The 25,676-nt window shown below is 39.0% G+C and overlaps 1 protein-coding gene across 1 annotated transcript in view; it reads left to right on the plus strand.

Annotated features, from left to right (window-relative positions):
* The window catches only part of LOC124605334 (cell division cycle protein 27 homolog), a 231,427-nt gene that overhangs the window by 196,872 nt on the left and 8,879 nt on the right, over positions 1 to 25,676 (plus strand). The window contains exon 14 of the mRNA XM_047136940.1: positions 4,555 to 4,711. Coding sequence (XP_046992896.1) covers positions 4,555 to 4,711 — 157 coding nt within the window. The remainder of the gene's footprint in view (positions 1 to 4,554; positions 4,712 to 25,676) is intronic.

Here is a 25,676-nt window from a genome sequence, read left to right on the forward strand (position 1 = left end):
AACATCGCAATTCACAATCTACCGAACCACACAGTTACACCAAGCAAGCAAACTTCACATTCTTGCTCCATAGTCGGAACAGAACACCCATAAGCAAACAGAATTACTATTCTCCATAACAACTGCCATTACAGAATCATAAGAATTTTTAATAATCAAAAGACACCAACAAAAGGCACTTCATTTCAATGCTATTGTCTGAAATGGCGATAATGAACATGACTCTATCAACAGCTGCTGACTATGATACTGTTGTTATCACAGATGAAGATTCAAAAAGTGTTACCATCACAGATGAATATTTAGATATCTTTGGATTGCGGACAACGTTAGCCTCTTCCCAAAATAACATCTATTTCCAGAAGAATGGGAGTGATAATTCTCCCAGCATTCTATACTCGTCAGAATCATGCAAATTCAGTCGACAGGATATTCTTTCTCTTCACACTGCGAGTGAGAGTGCCACTACTTCCATCCCCATGGACAAAGGAAGAAGAATGTGAGAATCGTATATGGGAAAAACCCTTGGATTTTTTAATGGCCAAACATAACGCGCCACATTTCTGAACTAGGAGAATGGTTTCTTGTGATGTTGCAACATCACCCATCACTGTGAAAGGACCCTTGTAGGCATGTGCAGGACATGTCGATACAACATGAGCAACTGTCTGTTGTTCCCCACCACAGTCACAGGATGGGGATGAAGATTTGCCTCGCTTGTAGAGTGTGTCTGCACATCGGATCCGGTTCAAGGTGGTCTAAATTGCGTGAGGCTAATCGAATCCAGAGGTTTCTTCTGGATGTAGAGCAGCTTCAGGCATTGTGGGGAACCGTTTTGTTGCCATCATTGGGATTGAATTCAGTTTCCATGAGAGTCCTGGCTGTGAAGAGAGTGGGATGTCTTGATCTTAGTCTTTTTCGATTCACAGGGAATAAGTCGCCCACTGTTGGAAGGTTGGTGTTATTAGCAATCTTCTGGTCTTCACGCAGTGGCACACTCTTCCGTCTGATATCAGGAGGTGGAATGTGGCTGAAGTTAGGTAGCCAGTATGTGGCAGTAGATCGTATTGACCCACTAACAATGTTCATGACCTTGTTAAGTTGTACTTCTTTTTTACATGTGGACTATAATCCAGACAGGCGCACAGTACTCTGCTGCTGAGTATACCAAACCAAGAGCTGATACTCGGAGTGTGTCCGCTGACGAACCCCAACGAGAGCCACAGAGTTTATGGCGAATGTTGTTTCTGGTTTGGAGCCTAACAGATGTTCATGTCAAGAGCTCTTAAAGTGTCCTATCTAATGTGATCCCAAGGTATTGTGGATGCATATTATGATGAAGATTGTCTCCTTCAAAATAGTCATCTAGGGCTCTGTGTGCCAGTCTTTTGGAGAGATGACAAAATAAAACTTCTGTATTATTTGAGTTTGGTTGTAACCTCCATTTGCGGGAATAGTGGCTTAAGATGTGTAGATCAGAAGTTAGGATTTCTTTTCTTCAGTTCTTTCAAAAGTTTTGTGTTGGGTAGCTATTGCCCAGTTGTCTACATAGCCAAACTTTCTGGACTTTGGTGGAGGTGTGTGTGTGTGAGTTTTGTGTTGGGTAGCTATTGCCCAGTTGTCTACATAGCCAAACTTTCTGGACTTTGGTGGAGGTGTGTGTGTGTGTGTGTGTGTGTGTGTGTGTGTGTGTGTGTGTGTGTGTAGATTAAACAAGAGAGGAGTAAGGACAGATCCCTGTGGCAAACTGTTATTCAATACTTTTGGGCAGCTAGTGTCTTTTTCTTGTACAGGATGGGCGTATGGGCAGGCGGTGGGCGTCATGGATTAATAGGGTAATTTTTAGAGAAAGGCCATTTATTGGCTAAAGCATGTTGAACGGGGCTACATAGGCCTAGGGAGGTGAGGGTGAACCAGAGCTTACAATTTGGCGAACATTGTTCGCGAAGCTACCGAAAGTTGTTGTCTGCCAAAACTAAGTCCACAGTGCCGCAGAACCGGGAGAACCGGGAGAAGCGGGAGATGTTCAATGCTACAGGGCGCGCATCCGACTCGCGGGTGAGCAAGAATACAAGAAGAAGCGGGCCCGGCGACGGGCGGCCGGGTATATTCGACGCACCACGCGGCTTCCTCCGCCCTGATTGGTCAGGACCGAGCAAACCGTGTGGGTGGCATGGAACTTCCCAGAGCGTTGCCTGCCAAGTGACGCCTGGGGCGGCGTTACTTCGTAAGCACACGAGAGAGGCGCGTGATCAAGGTGCCCTTCGTCGGTGCTGACTTCCTGTTGCTAGACCGTGGGACGAAAAAATTTACAGGCAGCTAACACTGCCGGCCGTGGCTTGGCCGTAATGGAAAAATGAAGTTAACGGTTTGAGGCTCATATAATAAAGTAAAATCCCCTATTGTCTGGCTCATCCTTTACATTCTGTTGTTACGGTAACTGTCCTTCCAGTTAACATGTTATCAGTTAGTTTAGTTGCCCATTTGCATGGGACAAGATGCAATAATTTACAAAGCAGTCCATGACTCCAAACTGTATCTTATGCTACACTTGGATTGCAGAAGCAACTGATGTTTTCTGCTTCATTTGGGATCCTGCTTCAATAAATGTTGTTAAAGATAAGACTTGATCAGTGCAGCTGTGTCCTGGATGGAATACACCTTGCTCAAGAGGAAGGCTCTGAAAGATTAGTGGACTAATGCGATTGTATTGAATTATTTCAAGGAACTTATAAATAGTGCTCAACAATGTGACTGGGCGGTAGTTCTTAGGCTGATCTGGTGCCTTGTCGGGCGTGAGTATTGTTATGATTTTTGATTGCTTCATTTTTTGTGGGACTGAGCCAGACTTCATAATATGGGAGAAGAAATCTGGCAGCCATCTTTTTGCATATTTCCCATTATGCAGAAGAAATTCTGGTTTCTGTTGCCTCCTGGTGCCTTCCTGGGCTTTAGAGTTTTAAGAACTATAGCAGTTATAGAGGTAGTTCTTGAGAAGTCAAATTGTCCCTTCATGCACTTTTTGAGCAATGTAAGTTTGTGTTGATGTATCTTGTATGAGTTTTATCCCTGTTCACATAACAACAACAAAAAATACGGCTCCAGGCTCCTTACTGAGTATTATTTCTTGCAAATGTACAAAAGGGAGTAGCATAGGGGGCTGCAGCTTCAAAAAAAGCAGTCTCCAACGCTCTGCCATTTGCAAACATTGTTGTGGTCATGAATGTTAGAATTCACTCATGCTAGACCTCAATAAGGAAGAGGCTAGGAGGGATTACAACAATGCAGAAACCATAAATGACAATATCTTTGCTGAACAGGAAGAAGCTGATACCCAGTTTGACTTGCCGTATGGACCAAAGTGGTCAAGCCGGCGAGTTTTTTATGTGATTATGTATTGTGTTATACATTTATTAATTCATAGTAATATTCATTTTTTAAATATACATTTGACTGGTAAGAAATGACATTGTATTACAAAGGAGGTATTCTTGCAGTTGTTAAACTTTGACAATTCAGAAGCACCTACCAGTTAGAAACCTGTGATCTTGCCACTGTTACGTGGCCTTAATAGAAATGAGCAGCCCATTGATGGAAGGGCAGCGGGTGGTGGTTCTTGGTGATGTTTAGCATTGAGTATTATAAGCACCTACTGTATTCTTCCAAAAAAATGTACAGTGAAAATTACACTGCTATTTTTGTTAATAATTCGAGAATTTTACAGTTCCTTAGAAGCTCTGTATTTAGACAAGTATGTGATGCAAACGTTCATTTGACTAGTTGAAATTGTAGAATATTTTATCTCTCCAAGGAAGGTCTGAGTGAATTTTGTCATGGACACGAGGGGAAAAAGTTTAGAGTGAAAAAATTAGTGCGTCAAAATTTTGCAGTTTTCCAGCTTCCCCAAGTCAGCACAGGGTTCGTGAGATCAAAAGCTTATGAAAAGTTAATAAAAGTTAGACCTTTCGTAACGTCCAATGTACCTGCCGACAGGACTGCACATAAGTTTGAGGTGTTAAATTTCTTATTGTAACAATTGTCATTAATTTGTTGTTCACCTTTTAACAGGGGATTGTGGTAAAATATGATTTGTACCAATGGTTACTTTAAGTATTATATTGCAGATAAACAGATTACAAAGACTGTTTTGTTAGAAAGGAGATAAATCTTACGATGTCAATTCTCTTAGTCCTCATGTAAGACTAAGAATACTACATGGAAGAAATAAACGAAAACAGTGATACAAATTAAAATCTCTCATTGCTGCCTTTAAAATTATTATACCCTGTTAGTATTAAGAATTATTTTAGTAGTTTTGCTAGAATATTGAATTCATATGACCATTAATATTACCACTCTTGTTCAGAAGTGGAGTAAAGAGTTCATTTGGCTTCAGTTTTGGTCAAATTCTTTCAGATTTGTGTTTTATTTCGTGTATACTGCAGGAATAGTTCTCCAATTGTTGCTTGTTTGTTAACAGTATTCTTTCAGTTCACAGTAACCAGTTTGTGTTGTTGCGTTCACTTTATCATCTTTTGAAAATCTTTTTTTCAGGTGCACAAAAAACTGGGTAATACACATTTAGCTTTAATGCACTTCAGTTGGGCCACGGACCTGGACCCGAAAGGTGCTAATAGCCAAATTAAGGAAAGCATAGATCCACCTGTTTATCGAAACTTGGAAGAAGAATTTGAGGCTACTAGGCACATGGGTAGGTTTCATAAGATTTATGCTTCTCTTCACAATTTTTTATTTTATAATTATCTTCAGTTTCAGTTGAATGAGTCAGAATATGGTAAGTCGCACATCAGCATGGTAGGTTGAGTAGACAAGCCCATAAATACGAATTTGGACACTATAACTTGTTACCAGAATAAATTTTCGCTCTGAAGTTTCTGTACAACTTGGTTTTTGTAATAGATATAATCTCATGAATGCACACATATGCACGAATACACTCAGATGTTCATTTGCATGTGCACTATGAATAGCTCAAGTACAAAAGCGTAGCTACATTGTTCAAATTTTACTTATACACTTGTCTACAGCAAAAAACAAAAAAAAAAAAAAACAAAAAAAAAAAAAAACACCTCTCTGTATACTGTTGTTTATATTCTTCGCAGCGATGAAAAGGTTATGGCCTATCAATAGTAGTACATGGATGCTCCAAAGAAACTTGCTCTTTTCCGTCCTCTTATTCAGGAAGTTGATAAAAAGTTTTCTGTCATCAGTCACTAGGTAGATAAGTGGGTCTTACATAGAGATATGCAAGACACTTTCTTCACAGTGGGTACCACAGTCATAAATTTGTTGAACAATGGTGACATTTTTCACTTAGGCCATATATTTTAATAAGATTTCTTAAAAGTAGAGGTCTCCAACAGTGGTATCAACTTTTTGAAACCATCTACACGGTGATGTAGGTTAAGGTCCAAGGTATCACACCCTGCAGCCATTCACTCTGGTGGGTCCTCATTTGCAAGTAATAGACGGGGCAGGGGAGGATCAGAATTTGATGTGATGCCGTACAGCTTTAATAATAGTAAAGTTAATCAGATTGTTGGAGTAGTGTAGCAGTTCTCATGCGGTCCTCGCATCCAAAAGGTTGCGGGTTCATATCTTGTTTGGTGCTTTGGAATTTTTTATTTTTAAACTTTTATCGAAATGACTTCGATCATTTTTTATTTTTATTTTTCAGTTAACTGCTTTAAATGTATTTTTTTTTTTAATTTCTATGCCTTTGTCATGTCATTTTAATCAGCATATTAACTGTTTCAGGTGCTCTCATGTCCTCTTTCTGTCATTCTTTTTTCACTTGGATTGTTTGTGCATGTGAATTTCATTATTTTTATTTATCTATCACAATATTTGGACATTTGAGAATACCAATTTATCAGTTACAAAACAAAAGAGAAAATAATATATTCGTAATGACTAAGCAGTGATGTCAAAACTGTATTATTCGTTACAAGACATACATTTTTTTGGATGGCAATCTTCATATAAACATTAAAACATAAATTCTTATTGCACTATGCACAAAAAATCACAGATGAAGATGTAAACAAAATTCCTCCAAAATGAAAAATAAAAATAAGGATGCAATAACATTAGTGAAAATATAAGATGATAAAAAGGAAGAAATTAAATCAGAATCAGTAAATAATAATAATAATAATAACCAAACGTTCAACACAAACCAAAAGAAATTTTACCAGACAATAGATAACACACACATTAAAATAGACAATCCACCAAACATAACAGACATGGAACACTTCTGGAGCAACATATGGTCAAACCCGGTACAACATAACAGGCATGCACGGTGGATACAAGCAGAAACAGATGCATACAAGATGATACCACAAATGCCTGAAGTGATAATTTTGCAACATGAAGTCGCCCAAGCAATTAATTCTACTCACAATTGGAAAGCCCCTGGGAAAGATAAAATAGCAAATTTCTGGCTAAAGAAATTCACCTCAACACATTCACATCTAACTAAATTATTTAACAGTTACATTGCAGACCCATACACATTCCCTGATACACTTACACATGGAATAACTTATCTGAAACCTAAAGATCAAGCAGACACAGCAAACCCAGCTAAATATCACCCCATAACATGCCTACCAACAATATACAAAATATTAACTTCAGTCATTACACATAAATAAATGACACATACAACACAGAACAAAATTATAAATGAAGAACAAAAAGGCTGTTGCAAAGGAGCACGAGGATGTAAAGAGCAACTGATAATAGATGCAGAGGTGACATATCAAGCTAAAACTAAACCAAGGTCGCTACACTATGCATACATTGATTACCAAAAAGCTTTTGATAGTGTACCCCACTCATGGTTACTACAAATATTGGAAATATACAAAGTAGATCCTAAATTGATACACTTCGTAAACATAGTAATGAAAAATTGGAAAACCACACTTAATATCCAAACAAATTCAAACAATATCACATCACACCCAATACAGATTAAGCGTGGAATATACCAAGGAGACTCATTAAGTCCTTTCTGGTTCTGCCTTGCTCTGAACCCACTATCCAACATGCTAAATAATACAAATTATGGATACAATATTACTGGAACATACCCACACAAAATCACACATCTGCTATACATGGATGATCTAAAACTACTGGCAGTAACAAATCAACAACTCAACCAATTACTAAAGATAACAGAAGTATTCAGCAATGATATAAATATGGCTTTTGGAACAGGCAAATGTAAGAAAAATAGCATAGTCAAGGGAAAACACACTAAACAAGAAGATTACATATTGGATAACCAAAGCGACTGCATAGAAGCGATGGAAAAAACAGGTGCCTATAAATATCTAGGATACAGACAAAAAATAGGAATAGATAATACAAATATTAAAGAAGAACTAAAAGAAAAATATAGACAAAGACTAACAAAAATACTGAAAACAGAATTGACAGCAAGAAACAATACAAAAGCTATAAATACTTATGCTATACCAATATTGACCTACTCATTTGGAGTAGTGGAATGGAGTAACACAGACCTAGAAGCACTCAATACACTTACACGATCACAATGCCACAAATATAGAATACATCACATACATTCAGCAACTGAAATATTCACATTAAGCAGAAAGGAAGGAGGAAGGGGATTTATCGACATAAAAAACCTACATTATGGACAGGTAGACAATTTAAGAAAATTCTTTCTAGAACGAGCAGAAACTAGCAAAATACACAAAGCAATCACTCACATAAATACATCGGCTACACCACTGCAATTTCATAACCACTTCTACAACCCTTTAGATCACATAACATCAACAGATACGAAGAAAGTAAATTGGAAATAGAAAACACTACATGGCAAGCACCCGTATCATTTAACACAGCCATACATCGATCAAGACGCATCCAACACATGGCTAAGAAAAGGCAATATATACAGTGAGACGGAAGGATTCATGATTGCAATACTGGATCAAACAATAAACACCAGATATTACAGCAAGCATATTATTAAAGATCCCAATACCACAACAGATAAATGCAGACTTTGCAAACAACAAATAGAAACAGTAGATCACATCACAAGTGGATGTACAATACTAGCAAATACAGAATACCGCAGAAGACATGACAATGTAGCAAAAATAATACATCAACAGCTTGCCTTACAACATAAACTTATAAAACAACACATTCCCACATACAAGTTGTTGTTGTTGTTGTTGTTGTTGTTGTGGTCTTCAGTCCTGAGACTGGTTTGATGCAGCTCTCCATGCTACTCTATCCTGTGCAAGCTTTTTCATCTCCCAGTACCTACTGCAACCTACATCCTTCTGAATCTGCTTAGTGTATTCATCTCTTGGTCTCCCTCTACGATTTTTACCCTCCACGCTGCCCTCCAATACTAAATTGGTGATCCCTTGATGCCTCAGAACATGTCCTACCAACCGATCCCTTCTTCTGGTCAAGTTGTGCCACAAACTTCTCTTCTCCCCAATCCTATTCAATACTTCCTCATCAGTTATGTGATCTACCCATCTAATCTTCAGCATTCTTCTGTAGCACCACATTTCGAAAGCTTCTATTCTCTTCTTGTCCAAACTATTTATCGTCCATGTTTCACTTCCATACATGGCTACACTCCATACGAATACTTTCAGAAATGACTTCCTGACACTTAAATCAATACTGGATGTTAACAAATTTCTCTTCTTCAGAAACGCTTTCCTTGCCATTGCCAGCCTACATTTTATGTCCTCTCTACTTCGACCATCATCAGTTATTTTGCTCCCCAAATAGCAAAACTCCTTTACTACTTTAAGTGCCTCATTTCCTAATCTAATTCCCTCAGCATCACCCGATTTAATTAGACTACATTCCATTATCCTTGTTTTGCTTTTGTTGATGTTCATCTTATATCCTCCTTTCAAGACACTGTCCATTCCATTCAACTGCTCTTCCAAGTCCTTTGCTGTCTCTGACAGAATTACAATGTCATCGGCGAACCTCAAAGTTTTTATTTCTCCTCCATGAATTTTAATACCTACTCCGAATTTTTCTTTTGTTTCCTTTACTGCTTGCTCAATATACAGATTGAACAACATCGGGGAGAGGCTACAACCCTGTCTTACTCCCTTCCCAACCACTGCTTCCCTTTCATGTCCCTCGACTCTTATAACTGCCATCTGCTTTCTATACAAATTGTAAATAGCCTTTCGCTCCCTGTATTTTACCCCTGCCACCTTTAGAATTTGAAAGAGAGTACTCCAGTCAACGTTGTCAAAAGCTTTCTCTAAGTCTACAAATGCTAGAAACGTAGGTTTGCCTTTCCTTAATCTTTCTTCTAAGATAAGTCGTAAGGTCAGTATTGCCTCACGTGTTCCAGTGTTTCTACGGAATCCAAACTGATCTTCCCCGAGGTTGGCTTCTACTAGTTTTTCCATTCGTCTGTAAAGAATTCGTGTTAGTATTTTGCAGCTGTGACTTATTAAGCTGATAGTTCGGTAATTTTCACATCTGTCAACACCTGCTTTCTTTGGGATTGGAATTATTATATTCTTCTTGAAGTCTGAGGGTATTTCGCCTGTTTCATACATCTTGCTCACCAGATGGTAGAGTTTTGTCAGGACTGGCTCTCCCACGGCCGTCAGTAGTTCCAATGGAATATTGTCTACTCCGGGGGCCTTGTTTCGACTCAGGTCTTTCAGTGCTCTGTCAAACTCTTCACGCAGTATCATATCTCCCATTTCATCTTCATCTACATCCTCTTCCATTTCCATAATATTGTCCTCAAGTACATCGCCCTTGTATAGACCCTCTATATACTCCTTCCACCTTTCTGCTTTCCCTTCTTTGCTTAGAACTGGGTTTCCATCTGAGCTCTTGATATTCATACAAGTCGTTCTCTTATCTCCAAAAGTCTCTTTAATTTTCCTGTAGGCGGTATCTATCTTACCCCTAGTGAGATAGGCCTCTACATCCTTACATTTGTCCTCTAGCCATCCCTGCTTAGCCATTTTGCACTTCCTGTCGATCTCATTTTTGAGACGTTTGTATTCCTTTTTGCCTGTTTCACTTACTGCATTTTTATATTTTCTCCTTTCATCAATTAAATTCAATATTTCTTCTGTTACCCAAGGATTTCTACTAGCCCTCGTCTTTTTACCTACTTGATCCTCTGCTGCCTTCACTACTTCATCCCTCAAAGCTACCCATTCTTCTTCTACCGTATTTCTTTCCCCCGTTCCTGTCAATTGCTCCCTTATGCTCTCCCTGAAACTCTGTACAACCTCTGGTTCTTTCAGTTTATCCAGGTCCCATCTCCTTAAATTCCCACCTTTTTGCAGTTTCTTCAGTTTTAATCTACAGGTCATAACCAATAGATTGTGGTCAGAGTCCACATCTGCCCCTGGAAATGTCTTACAATTTAAAACCTGGTTCCTAAATCTCTGTCTTACCATTATATAATCTATCTGATACCTTTTAGTATCTCCAGGGTTCTTCCATGTATACAACCTTCTTTCATGATTCTTAAACCAAGTGTTAGTTATGATTATGTTGTGCTCTGTGCAAAATTCTACCAGGCGGCTTCCTCTTTCATTTCTGTCCCCCAATCCATATTCACCTACTATGTTTCCTTCTCTCCCTTTTCCTACACTCGAATTCCAGTCACCCATGATTATTAAATTTTCGTCTCCCTTCACAATCTGAATAATTTCTTTTATTTCATCATACATTTCTTCAATTTCTTCGTCATCTGCAGAGCTAGTTGGCATATAAACTTGTACTACTGTAGTAGGTGTGGGCTTCGTATCTATCTTGGCCACAATAATGCGTTCACTATGCTGTTTGTAGTAGCTACCCCGCATTCCTATTTTCCTATTCATTATTAAACCTACTCCTGCATTACCCCGATTTGATTTTGTGTTTATAACCCTGTAGTCACCTGACCAGAAGTCTTGTTCCTCCTGCCACCGAACTTCACTAATTCCCATTATGTCTAACTTCAACCTATCCATTTCCCTTTTTAAATTTTCTAACCTACCTGCCCGATTAAGGGATCTGACATTCCACGCTCCGATCCGTAGAACGCCAGTTTTCTTTCTCCTGATAACGACATCCTCTTGAGTAGTCCCCGCCCGGAGATCCGAATGGGGGACTATTTTACCTCCGGAATATTTTACCCAAGAGGACGCCATCATCATGTAATCATACAGTAAAGCTGCATGCATGTGGTGCATACATACAAGTATGCACCACAAAATGTACTGGAGAATGATGAATACGGATTATACTGGAACAGAACCATTATAGCAGATAAAACAACACCACATAACAAACCTGACATCATACTCACCAATAAAAAGAAGAAATTAACACAACTAATTGAAATATCCATACCCAATACAATAAATATACAGAAGAAAACAGGAGCAAAAATTGAAAAATACATCCAACTGGCTGAGGCACTTGTGGCATCAGGATAAATTTGACATTATACCATCAACTACAGGAGTCAGACCACATAATATCCACCAGTACATCAACGCAATACAGCTACATGCAAATGTATATATACAACTACATAAATCTGTAATGTTCAATTATCCGAAAGTTCCTAAATGCAATATAACATGTACCGTACAGGTAAAAGGAAGTCACGCTTGATAAAGGTCCGCGTCACTTTCCTTTTTTAACCAGACGTGACGTCTAAGAAAGGAAAGAACTAATAATAATAAATTATCATGCACAAAGATTCTGCATGGGAAAGGAATGAGAGGAAGAAAAAAATTAGAGCAATTAAGAGACTTAAATATGCTTATTAAAATGTTATAACAAAGGAATGGAAATTAAAAAAAATAAAAAACACATTTAAACCATTCAACTGAACAAAAATAATGATCAGTCGTTTTGATAAAGATTTAAAAATAAAAGGTTTCAAAGCACCGAACGAGATACGGACCCACAACCTTTTGAATGTGAAGACTGCATGATAACCTTTACTCTACAGAACAGTGCAGTTGGAAAAAAAAAAAGTGTTTTTCATCATTCACTTGCAAACGAGGGGCCACCAGGATGATTGGCTACAGGTTGTGATACCTTTGACCTTAACCTACATGACGCTATAGATAGATGGCCTCAAAAGGCCAATTCCAGCGTTGGAGATCTCTCCTTGTTGGTTTGTGCATTAGTTTTGGCTTTTCATTTTTGAGTGTGTACCCATAGCAAAGAACTATACACATGAAATTTGCAGCAAACTTATTCATGATGGTTTACAAATTACATTGTTGTGGTCATTTAACAGTAAAATTTGTAAACCATTGTTAACTGTAGCACATAATGTGAGTTTGTTGCAGTTTTCATGGATGTAGTTTCATCACATGGGTAAATATTTGAAAAGGCCTTTGTCTAAAAAAAACTAGGTTCAGACAAAGACAGTAGAAAGTGTGATTAGACCCTGGCAGCAAACAAAAAACCTTACCTTAAAGAGTCGAACAACAATGACAGAAATTAAGAATTACACAGGATTTAATTCACACACTGGCAAAACATCATTCACTGTGTGTGTGTGTGTGTGTGTGTGTGTGTGAGGGGGAGAGAGAGAGAGAGAGAGAGAGAGAGTGAGAGAGAGAGAGAGAGATTTTCTGCCCTATGGAGGCAACACAATACCTTGAGAACATTAAAAGACAAGTGCAGGCAAACACACACACACGCAAAAGCACGCAAAGACAACCCGCACGAGTGCGGTCTGTGGCAACTAAAGCCACACTGTGAGCACAGGCATACCGAATCATAACTAATGGTATACAGAGAACAGCCTCATTGTATTTCATTGCATTACATTATTTTGTAATGATGAGGATTGTGTCAGTTTAACGTAAGTTTTCAATTCCCCCCAGTTACTACTTCCTACTTCGTATTTCGTATCTAAAAATTCATCTGTTGAGTAGGAGTCATCGTCCAGAAATTCTTTTAATTTGTTTTTAAATTTTGGTTGGCTGTCTGTCAGACTTTCAATGCTAATTGGCAAATGATCAAAGATTTTTGTGGCAGTATAATTTTCCCCTTTCTGTGCCAAAGTCAGATTTAACCCAGAATTGTGAACATCATCTTTTCTTCTGTTGTAGCGATGCACTTAGCTATTTTTCTGACTTGGGATGGCTTATTAACAAAACTTTAAATGAATATATGTATTGAAAAAGTACTGTGAATATCTCGAGTGCCTTAAATGAATGTCTGCAAGGTGATCATGGGTGGGCTCCATCTATTTCTGATACACACTTTAGTGCAATGAATACTTTTTATCTTAATGATGAATATGATGCCTTATGAAAGCAGGGATGAAATAGGCTTATTAGGCTAATTTACCCATTTGTTTATCTCCAAAATTTGCAATAACTCTAATACTATTAGCAACTGAACCTAATCGTTCCCGCAGATCATCAATGTGTTTCTTCCAATTCAGCTTCTCATCAGTGCAAACACTCAGAAATTTTTAATATTCTGCCTTTGCAACAAACTTCCGTTCAAAGTTTGTATTTATCAATGGTATAATGCCATTTACTGTACAGAATTGTATATACTGTGTTTTCTCAAAATTTAGTGCAAGTCCATTTGCAGATTACAGCTTGTGATTACTATACTTATATCATCAGCAAAAAAAAAAAAAAAAAAAAAAAAAAAAAAAAAAAAAAAAAAAAAAAAGTAGCTTTGGGTGTTCATGAATATAAAGTGGCAGAAGAAAAATATTGAACGAGGTGGCGCAGTGCTTAGCACACTGGACTCCAATTTGGGAGGACGAAGGTTCAAACCCCTATCTGGCTATCATGATATAGGTTTTCCGTGATTTCCCTAAATTGCTACAGGCAAATGCTGTGATGGTTCCTTTGAAAGGGCATGACCAAAATCCTTCCCCACCCTTTCCTAATCCAATGGAACCGATGACTTCGCTGTTTGGTCCTCTTCCCTAAATCTACCTAAGAACAATAAGGGACCCAAAACTGAACCCTGTGGGATACCATTCTTGATACCTCAGCAGATTTTTGCAGACTATCTGTACTCTTAATTTTAACCTTCACCATTATTCCCGTTAAATATGAATTAAACCATTTGCGCACTGCCCCCCTTGTATCATAACACTTTATCTTGTCTAGAAGACTTTCACGATTCCCACTGTCAAAAGTCTTTGACGGATCACAAAGTATCCCAATGGATAATGTTAGATTATTCAGAGCATTTAATATTTGATTATTTAAAGCATAAATAGCATTTTCTGCTGAAAAGCTTTTCTAGAGACCAAACTGGCATTTTGTTAGTACTTTAGTTTTACAAATATGTGAAAGTACTCTTTAATACATCTACATCCATACTCTGCAAGCCACCTGACGATGTGTGGCGGAGGGTACCTTGAGTACCTCTATCGGTTCTTCCTTCTATTCCAGTCTCGTATTGTTTGTGGAAAGGAGGATTGTCGGTATGCCTCTGTGTGGGCTCTAATCTCTCTGATTTTATCATCATGGTCTCTTCGCGAGATATACGTAGGAGGGAGCAATATACTGCTTGACTCATCAATGAAGGTATGTTCTCGAAACTTTAACAAAAGCCCGTACCGAGCTACTGAGCGTCTCACCTGCAGGATCTTCCACTGGAGTTTATCTATCATCTCCGTAACGCTATCGCGATTACTAAATGATCCTGTAACGAAGCGCGCTGCTCTCCGTTGGATCTTCTCTATCTCTTCTATCAACCCTATCTGGTACGGATCCCACACTGCTGAGCAATATTCAAGCAGTGGGCGAACAAGCGTACTGTAACCTACTTCCTTTGTTTTCGGATTGCATTTCCTTAGGATTCTTCCAATGAATCTCAGTCTGGCATCTGCTTTACCGACGATCAACTTTATATGATCATTCCATTTTAAATCACTCCTAATGCCTACTCCCAGATAATTTATGGAATTAACTGCTTCCAGTTGCTGACCTGCTATATTGTAGCTAAATGATCAGGGATCTTTCTTTCTTTGTATTCGCAGCACATTACACTTGTCTACATTGAGATTCAATTGCCATTCCCTGCACCATGCGTCAATTCGCTGCAGATCCTCCCTGCATTTCAGTACAATTTTCCATTGTTACAACCTCTCGATATACCACAGCATCATCCGCAAAAAGCCTCAGTGAACTTCCGATGTCATCCACAAGGTCATTTATGTATATTGTGAATAGCAATGGTCCTACAACACTCCCCTGCGGGACACCTGAAATCACTCTTACTTTGGAAGACTTATCTCCATTGAGAATGACATGCTACGTACTGTTATCTAGGAAATCTTCAATCCAATCACACAATTGGTCTGATAGTCCATATGCTCTTACTTTGATCATTAAACGACTGTGGGGGACTGTATCGAACACCTTGCGGAAGTCAAGAAACACGGCATCTACCTGGGAACCCGTGTCTATGGCCCTGTGAGTCTCGTGGACGAAAAGCGCGAGCTGGGTTTGACATGATCGTCTTTTTCAAAACCCATGCTGATTCCTACAGAGTAGATTTCTAGTCTCCAGAAAAGTCATTATACTCGAACATAATACGTGTTCCAAAATTCTACAACTGATCGATGTTAGAGATATGGGTCTGTAGTTCTGCACATCTGTTAGATGTCCCTTCTTGAAAACGGGGATGACCTGTGCCCTTTTCCAATCCTTTGGATCGCTACGCTCTTCTAGAGACCTACGGTACACCGCGGCAAGTATGGGGGTAAGTCCCTTCGCGTACTCTGTGTAAAATCTAACTGGTATCCCATCAGGTCCAGCGGCCCTTCCTCTTTTGAGCGATTTTAATTGTTTCTCTATCCCTCTGTCGTCTATTTCGATATCTACCATTTTGTCATCTGTGCGACAATCTAGAGAAGGAACTACATTGCAGTCTTCCTCTGTGAAACAGCTTTGGAAAAAGACCTTTAGTATTTCGGCCTTTAGTCTGTCATTTTCTGTTTCATTACCATTTTGGTCACAGAGTGTCTGGACATTTTGTTTTGATCCACCTACCGCTTTGATATAAGACCAAAATTTCTTAGGATTTTCTCCCAAGTCAGTACATAGAACTTTACTTTCGAATTCATTGAACGCCTCTTGCATAGCCCTCCTCACACTACATTTCACTTCGCGTAATTTTAGTTTGTCCGCAAGGCTTTGGCTATGTTTATGTTTGCTGTGAAGTTCCCTTTCCTTCTGTAGCAGTTTTCTAACTCGGTTGTTGTACCACAGTGGCTCTTTTCCATCTCTTACGATCTTGCTTGGCACATACTCGTCTAACGCTTATTGTACGATGGTTTTGAACTTTGTCCACTGATCCTCAACACTATCTGTACTTGAGACAAAACGTTTGTGTTGAGCCGTCAGGTACTCTGAAATCTGCTTTTTGTTACTTTTGCTAAACAGAAAAATCTTCCTACCTTTTTTAATATTTATATTTACGGCTGAAATCATCGATGCAGTAACCGCTTTATGATCGCTGATTCCCTGTTCTGCGTTAACTGTTTCAAATAGTTCGGGTCAGTTTGTCACCAGAAGGTCTAATATGTTATCGCCACGAGTCGGTTCTCTGCTTAGCTGCTCAAGGTAGTTTTCAGATAAAGCACTTAAAAAAATTTCACTGGATTCTTTGTCCCTGCCACCTGTTATGAACTTTTGCATCTTCCAGTCTATATCTGGCAAATTAAAATTTCCACCTTTTCAGAAATTTTGGATAAAGCTGTCAGAAGTTAGATTGGGCAGTAGTTGTTAGCGTCAGAGTTGTCTTCATTTTTTCTCTTTCAATGGTCTAACAGTAGCATATTCCAGTGTATCTGAAAATGGCCGTTTCAGTGAGCTGCTGCATATGTGGCTGAGAATCCTACTTACCTGTTGGGAACAAGCTTTTAGTACTGGGTTGGAAATGCCATCAATTCCACATGAGCTTTTACTTTTGAGTGAATTTATTATTTTCCTAATATCAGTAGGAGTCGTAGGTTGAATTTCGGTTTTATCAAACTGCATAGGTATTGCCTCTTCCATATACAGCCTTTTATTTTCTAATGAATAGCTGGATCCTATTTTCTCTACAACACTCAAAAAATGATTATTAAAAATATTTTCTGGTTATAACTTTTTGTTCAACTTTTCATTGAGTTTGATAGAAATACATTCTTCCTGTACTCTCGGTTGCCCTGTTTCCCTCTTAACAATATTCCAAGTTGTTTTAATTTTATTATCAGATATGCTAACTCAGACATAATGCACATACTTCTGGTCTTTTAATAACTTTTTTTAATACAGTGCAGGAGCTTTTATAATATTTGACTATTTCTGGATCATTACTTCTAGCTAGAAGATACATTTCCCTTTCTGTTTACAAGACATTTTTATCCCTTTAGTAAGCCATGGGTTTTTAGATGGTTTCTTACAATTGTTTTTCACTGTTTTCTTTGGGAAACTGTTTTCAGATATACTCACAAAGGTATCATTTTAAATTAGCATCAGGTTCCCTGTACGTATCATCCCAGTCCAACTGTTGCAAGCTTTCCCTTAACTTTGCAGTTGTTAAATCGCCAATTAAATTCACTATTTTGGAGGACTGGTTTGCATTACTGTATGGAATTATGTCAGATACTGTAACCAGCTGTGCATCGTGATCAGAAAGACTGTTCTTAATAGGAAAAGCTTTCATTTGATGAAAGTTATCTTCGTATAGAAACATTTTCTATCAGTGTGCTGCTTTACTGTACTACCTGAGTAGAAAAACCAATAACTGGCATCGAATTGAAAGAACCAAGTAGTACTTAAAGATAAGCTTTCTATTGGACTATTTCAGAAAATCTACATTGACATCCCTACAAACAATAATTTGCTTCCCTCTTATCTGACAAATAGCACAGCAAAGAATCCGAGTTTTAAAAGACTGCTGAAAATTTCCCAATGGGGACCTATACACAGCTACAATTATTAAAGTACCATTACTTAGTTTAAGCTCACATGCACATGCTTCTATATGTTGCTATACACAAATTATTTTAGTTTCTGAAGTTTTCACAATATAATAGATTTTGACATATAATGGCAACTCCTCCTCCTCTCCATTGTGTCTTCACTTCCGTGTGCTGAAAGCTTATATCCACCTACATTTACCTTTTATACATTTGTAACTATAGCATGTTCAGAGAGGCATGGTACATCTATTCCACCCTCAGTTTCTAAATCTTCTAAACAAACAGGAAGCTCATTTGTTTTTTAATCCCCTAATGTTCTCATGCAATACACTGAAGAGCCAAAGAAACTGGTACACCTGCTTAATATTGTGTAGGGCCCCTGTGCGGATGCAAAAGTGCCGCAACATGACGTGGCATGGACTCGATTAATTTCTGAAGTAATGCTGGAGGGAACTGATGCCATGAATCCTGCAGGGCTGTCCGTAAATCTGTAAGAGAATGAGGGCATGGAGATCTCTTCTGATCAGCATGTTGCAAGACATTCCAAATTTACTCAGTAATGTTCGTGTCTTGGGAGTCTTGCCAGCAGAAGTGTTTAAACTCAGAAGAGTGTTCCTGGAGCCACTGTAGCAATTTTGGATGTGTGGGGTGTCGCATTCTCCTGCTGGAATTGCACAAGTCCATCAGAATGGACAATGGATGCAGGTCATCAGACAGGATGCTTACATATGTGTCACCTGTCAGAGTCCCATATCACTCCAATTGCACATGCCCAACACCATTTACAAAGCCTCCACCAGCTTAAACAGTCCCTTGCTGAGATGCGGGGCCCATGGATTCATGAGGTTGTCTCCGTACTTGTACATGTCCATCTGCTTGTTACAATGTGAAACGAGACTCGTCCGACGAGGCAACATGTTTCCGGTCATCAACAGCCCAATGTCAGTGTTAACGGGCCCAGGCGAGGCGTAAAACTTTGTGTCATGCAGTCAACAAGGATTCACGAGTGGGCCTTTGGTTCCGAAAGCCCATATCGATTTTGTTTCATTGAATGGTTTGCACACTGACACTTGTTGAGGACCCAACATTGAAATCTGCAGCAGTTTGCAAAAGGGTCGCACTTTTTCACATTGAACAATTCTCTTGCATCATCATTGGTCCTGTTCTTGCAGGATCTTTTTCCGGCTGCAGCGATGTCGAAGATTGGTGTTTTACCGAATTCCTGATATATTCACGGTTCACTCGTGAAATGGTCGTATGGGAAAATCCCCATTCCATCACTATGTTGGAGATGCTGTCCCATCACTCTTGCGCTGACTATAACACCATGTTCAAACTCAGTTAAATCTTGAAAACCTGCCATTGTGGCAGCAGTAACTATTCTAACAACTGTGCCAGACACTTATTGTCTTATATAGGTGTTGCTGACTGCAGTGCCATGTTCTGTCTGATTTTTATATCTCTGTATTTGAATACACATACCTATACCAGTTTCATTGGTACTTCAGTGTATCTTAACATTACTTTTCGCTGTGCTTTGATGAGAATCTTGTGATATTTTAATATCTGTAGTACCTGCCTGTCTGTGCTTATCATTAAGCTCAATTTCATTCAATGTCAAATCTTTGGCCTAAAAAAGAGGTACTTCATGAGTTTCAGTGCCCCCCCCCCCCCCCCCCCCCCCAAGGTTTTGGCATCTTGTCTATCCATGTCAGTGATAGTCTATTTCCTCTGCTAACCTACAATATGATAGAAGTGTTGTGGCATTGATTAAATACTAAGTGGAATTATCCTTAAAGTTGACTACATATTTGCATAGTAATGTGTTAAACATCAAATGTTCTCAACAAGGTTATTGTGTATTCAGATGGTGTAGATATTGAGAGACAGGTAACTTCAATTTCAAGGAAATGCTCAATAAAATTAATTTCTACCATTAACCAAAGAAGAGATTGTTGTTATAAAAGGGAACAAGACTGATTACTGTTATGTAGCTTGAAATCCATTAATCCTTAACTTTAACTGCAGATGCAATTTAAGAGGACCCCAACCTGCCTATCTAACCCATGTTCATTTAGGCAAGGATTTGACCAATTTCTGAAAAAAAAAAAAAAAAAAAAAACTATTTGATGCAGGACCTTAATATTTTTACTGTATGTTACCTGGTGCTAATAGAGTCAACTGCACTAAAATCTACTTTATCCATTTTATAGTTTTTAAGAAATACTTTTTTAAATTTATTAACAAAAAATATCAAGTTTTTTCTTCAGAAAATATTTTTTTGTGGGCTTCCTGATGGGGGAATATTAATGAATGTAGTACCAGGGGTGGCTTTTTATGTCACACAGAGTCTCTGAAAATTTCATTTATTTATCTGTGATAGTTTCTGATATAATGGGGCATATGTACTGAAAATTTTAGTTTGTGGGAAATCTGACTTTAAAGAAAAAGAACTTTCGAAATTTGTTACTTACAGTTAATTAAAACTGTCCTGCTGCATATGATGACCATTCTTGGGCCTCTAGCAGGTCTTCCTCCTTCTTTTTCACCTTCCTGGATGTTTGTCTTGCTTTCTTGGCCGTATTAGATGCAGACCTGTCTGCATCAGCTATCCTCATTTTATCGCAATGTTGCAGCCCAGTGGTCATATTTTCACCAGGATTAATTCCCAGCTCTTTCAGTACCCAACACTTTCCAATATTACCAAAATTGAATGTAATAACAGCATCATGAACTCTTAGTTTCATTGTGTTCATGCCTACAAATACAGTTTTAGGATGGCGGTTCCAAAATATGCTGTTGAAACATTCATTTGGGTTCTGCATCTGCCCATGCAGACATTTCCTTAGAAGATCAGGATGAGCCAAGTCTCTGAAAATAGGTTTAATTGCAGGAAGAGAATGCTGGTGGGAATAAGATTCTCCAGTTGCCTGAACCCTATTGTATTTGCACCACGAATTTTCTTCTGATGGACACAATCCACGACATAGCTTATCATCAGTAGAGGACTTACGGAAGAATATGGCCCAAACATCTCTCTTCATTGCCTCCAGATTTTCTTATTTCTCCTAATTGCCTGCCCATAGTATACCTGCATGTTTTCTATTTCAGTTTTAGTTAACCGACCCTGTCCAGTCAACAATTTGCCATCTTCTAATTTTTTTCCTCATATAAACAGTTAGTTTTCTCAGCCTTGTTCCCAAATGTTTCGAACATGGCCTACACATTCTATTTTGCTAATAATGGCATCTCCATATGGCTTAGAGTTCACCACATTGTTACATGCCTTACTGTCACCATCGCCCAAATATTTGGTGTACCGTACACCTCTTGTTTCTACGGAGCGATGAAATATTTGTTGTACTCCATAAACTTCCATACCACCACTTGTTCCTCTAAAATTAGCCACACAGTTGTGTTATTTATTTTCATTGCCTTTACAACATTTACAATATTTAGACATTATCTCTACATCTGACACTATACCGGTGTCTACACTTGTGGCAGTCACTATTCCATTCAGAGAAGTATCTCCTCTTTTCTGCTAACTTCCATCAAGTGCAATATCCAAACAACCATCATTTTCTTCTACTGCTTCCCTAGCAGCCAATTTCATGCTTTCCTCACTGACCTCACATACAGCTTTCTTTAATATTGCAGTCAGTTTTTCAAATTTATTTGGTGGTTGATGTAAGTTCATCACTGAACGAAATGTTCTCCCTGCAGCCATGCCCTTGCCAATGGATCGTAAGGCATAAACTAATCTAGTATTGATTTGATAAGGGCCACTTGGATCTGGTTTTGAAGAACTCGTAAATGAAATCACAGCTGAGCATTTAGTGCAAATTAAATCCAAAGCAATTACTAGGCCTTTTCTCCCACTGGCACTCTCACAAATTTTCACACTCTGTGACTCACCACACTGTCTACATTGTACAAATTTAGAAATTACATCTGATAATATTCTCAAATTTATAATAATGTTACTGCACCCTTTGTCACTTACAGTAAATTTGTTGTAACTCTCGTGAAATGGTGAGAGCTTCTTTGATGATGCACTTGATGAAGAATTATGATTAGAAACATTGTTGCCAGGCGACATAACCTCTTGTACAGAAAGCTTTCTAAACTTGTTTCCTCTAAATTGTCGTTTCTTGAAAATGCCTTTACGTTTTGTCATCTTCAATAAACACAACAAAACACACGTAAACAAGCACTGCAAATGTAAGTATAACAACTATTCGCAATCACACTTGAACAAAACTAACCGTGTGTGTGAAAGCATATTGTTTACAAACAACAGAAACAAAAGAATACCAACTGTTGCATTCCAAGCATAGCCAACACACTCGGGAGTAAAAAAAAAAAAAAAAAAAAAAAAAATCCCTAATGTGCAATGTAGGGGATGTAAAGATCTAAAGTATATGCAGAAAAGTGGGCGTGGCACATAAACACACGTGGTAGGAAAATGCTCTTTAGATGCTCAAAAGAATTTTTTTCAGCAAAATCCTTTTCAGAGTACTTAAATAAAACCTTAGTGTATCGAAATATGATGAAAACCGAAAACTGATTATTTCTTTTAGTGCGGTCCCCTTAAAGAACATTAAGGTAAGAATGCTGTGTCGTTCTGGGTCCAACATTCCTTCATAGGGGAATAAATGACATATTGTCTTTAATGTAGTGCTTTACCTCACAGTGTGAATAATTCTCTTAAGAGTTACAAGTGTTGGCTTCCTTATTAGATTGTTACAAATATTATTCATACAACATTAAAAAGTGAAACGTTTGGTTGAACGTTAAGGTGCAAGTTCTGCAGTCTGAAAATGTTGGTTTGTCAAGAACTGAGGGGCATTGTGTGATGTGAAACATGGCTTCCAATTAGTGATTTTTTAATGTATAGTCTCTATATATATCTATAAATATACTGAGCAAGCAACTCCACAGTACACGGTTGAGGATACATCATAATAATGTTACTGATTTTCTTTTCTATTACATGTGCATATGTGCTGCTCAACACGCTATAATCTCTCTCTCTCTCTCTCTCTCTCTCTCTCTCTCTCTCTCTCTCTCTCGTAATCATGTGATCACTGCATGAGATATATGTTGGTTGCAGCACAACAATTGCCCAGTCTTCGAATACAGATTCTGTAAATTTACCAAACAGGGTTACACAAGAACTGTCGTCTTTCTTCCAAAGGTTCTCATTTATGTTACCTTAGCATTTCTGTTATACTTTAGTATGGGCTATACTAACCTGCAATGATTCTAGCAGGGCATCAAGCAAACACCATAATTGTGAAGGTACTCTGTACAATCATATCTTGATTAATAATTGGCATTGCAATACAGTCTGTCATAAATCTAAGAAGATTGACTCTATCTCTTCACCTTCATCTGTTGATTGCAAGGTATGTGTGAGTAAATCTAGCTGTCTCACATGGGAAGTTTTTTTTCCATGAATCCTTGCTGATTCTTTCAGAGAAGCTTGTTTGCCTCCAGGAACATCAGAATGTTTGAGCCTAGAATATGCTCTAGGGTCCTGCAGTATACATACATCAACAATATCGGTCAGCAGTTCTGTGTCTCTAATCTTTTACCCTTCCTGTAAATAGTAGAGAATTGCACTCTTTTCTCATCACAGGAAACAGTTTGCTGCACAAGAGACTCTCGATAAATGTTTATCCCGGCAATCTGTTCCTAGGTCATGTAGATAATGATCCCAGCATTCTTACCATTTTTAGAAGCACTCCAGGAAGTCCTGGGGGTGAATGGTCTTTAGGACCCGTTGTGATTCCCCTTGGATGTCCTCAATTGAGTCAAAATGTCGCCCTTTCAGTGCAATTTTCATCTTCAGGAACAGGTTGAAGTCACACGGAACTAGATCTGGTGAGTATGGAGGCTGTGGGACTGTTGTCATGTTGTTTCTGGCCAGGAATTCCTTCACAACAAGTGATGGGTGTACTGTTATGGCGCACAAACCAGTCTTTCTTTTCCCAAAACTCTAGCCGTTTGTGCCTTTGACAGTCTGACCAGGTGGAACAAACTCATTATGCATCAATTTCACATCACTTAAACTTCTCGAGCTATGTTCGGCCTGGGGAAGATGGCATTTTCCATTGTGATGAATGCTGCCTTGTTTCATTGTTATAACTGTAGATCCAAATATCATCACTTGTTTTGACTCTGAATTTTGGACACACTCAAACTCTTTGTTGCAGCTCAGTGTAAGTCTGAATCCTGAGGTTTCATTGGTCGATGCTAAGTAAGCAAGGGGCAAACATTTTTGCAATTCGCCTCGTGTTCAGTTCATCAGCTAGAATTTGTTGACACGTACCATACGACCGGCCAGGTCTGTTACAAAAACCGTAAATTGTCTGCCTTCAGTCATTATGAATCAAGTCACACAGTTTCATGATCATTTTCGGTGTTGTGCATATTGAAGGTCAACCACAACATCTGTCATCATCTACAGATTCTCGGCCCTCCTTGAACCACCCAAATGCTCTTTCTTGACTCAGTTCACTCTCACTAAATGTCTCTGTCAGCACATGGTGGGTTTCAGCTGCACTTTTCTTCTACTTGAAATAGAATTAGATGCAAATCTGTTGCTTCTTTGTGTTATCCATTTCACAGCTTGCAGAAGCACTGAGACATATCCTGACATATGCACCTCAACAACTCTCAACTGCATGTGCCAAAGATGATGCAACTTTGTAGCTGGTTACCAAGCCCCCACAGAATGTAGATCAACATCTTCAACCCATTACATGCAGTCTCCCATCCTTCATCAAAGACACCAACCACTTTCTCGAACGCCTGGAATCCTTACCCAATTCGTTACCCCCGGAAACCATCCTTGTAACCATTGATGCCACTTCCGTATACACAAATATTCCGCACGTCCAGGGCCTCGCTGCGATGGAGCATTTCCTTTCACGCCGATCACCTGCCACCCTACCTAAAACCTCTTTCCTCATTACCTTAGCCAGCTTCATCCTGACCCACAACTTCTTCACTTTTGAAGGCCAGACATACCAACAATTAAAGGGAACAGCCATGGGTACCAGGATGGCCCCCTCGTACGCCAACCTATTCATGGGTCGCCTAGAGGAAGCCTTCTTGGTTACCCAGGCTTGCCAACCCAAAGTTTGGTACAGATTTATTGATGACATCTTCATGATCTGGACTCACACTGAAGAAGAACCTCTCCAACCTCAACTCCTTTGGTTCCATCAGATTCACCTGGTCCTACTCCAAATCCCATGCCACTTTCCTTGACGTTGACCTCCATCTGTCCAATGGCCAGCTTCACACGTCCGTCCATATCAAACCCACCAACAAGCAACAGTACCTGCATTATGACAGCTGCCACCCATTCCACATCAAACGGTCCCTTCCCTACAGCCTAGGTCTTCGTGGCAAATGAATCTGCTCCAGTCCGGAATCCCTGAACCATTACACCAACAACCTGACAACAGCTTTCGCATCCCGCAACTACCCTCCCGACCTGGTACAGAAGCAAATAACTAGAGCCACTTCCTCATCCCCTCAAACCCAGAACCTCCCGCAGAGGAACCACAAAAGTGCCCCACTTGTGACAGGATACTTTCCGGGACTGGACCAGACTCTGAATGTGGCTCTCCAGCAGGGATACGACTTCTTCAAATCCTGCCCTGAA

Source organism: Schistocerca americana, chromosome 3 (genome assembly GCF_021461395.2).
Source record: "Schistocerca americana isolate TAMUIC-IGC-003095 chromosome 3, iqSchAmer2.1, whole genome shotgun sequence".
In the NCBI taxonomy this organism is placed as follows: domain Eukaryota; kingdom Metazoa; phylum Arthropoda; class Insecta; order Orthoptera; family Acrididae; genus Schistocerca; species Schistocerca americana.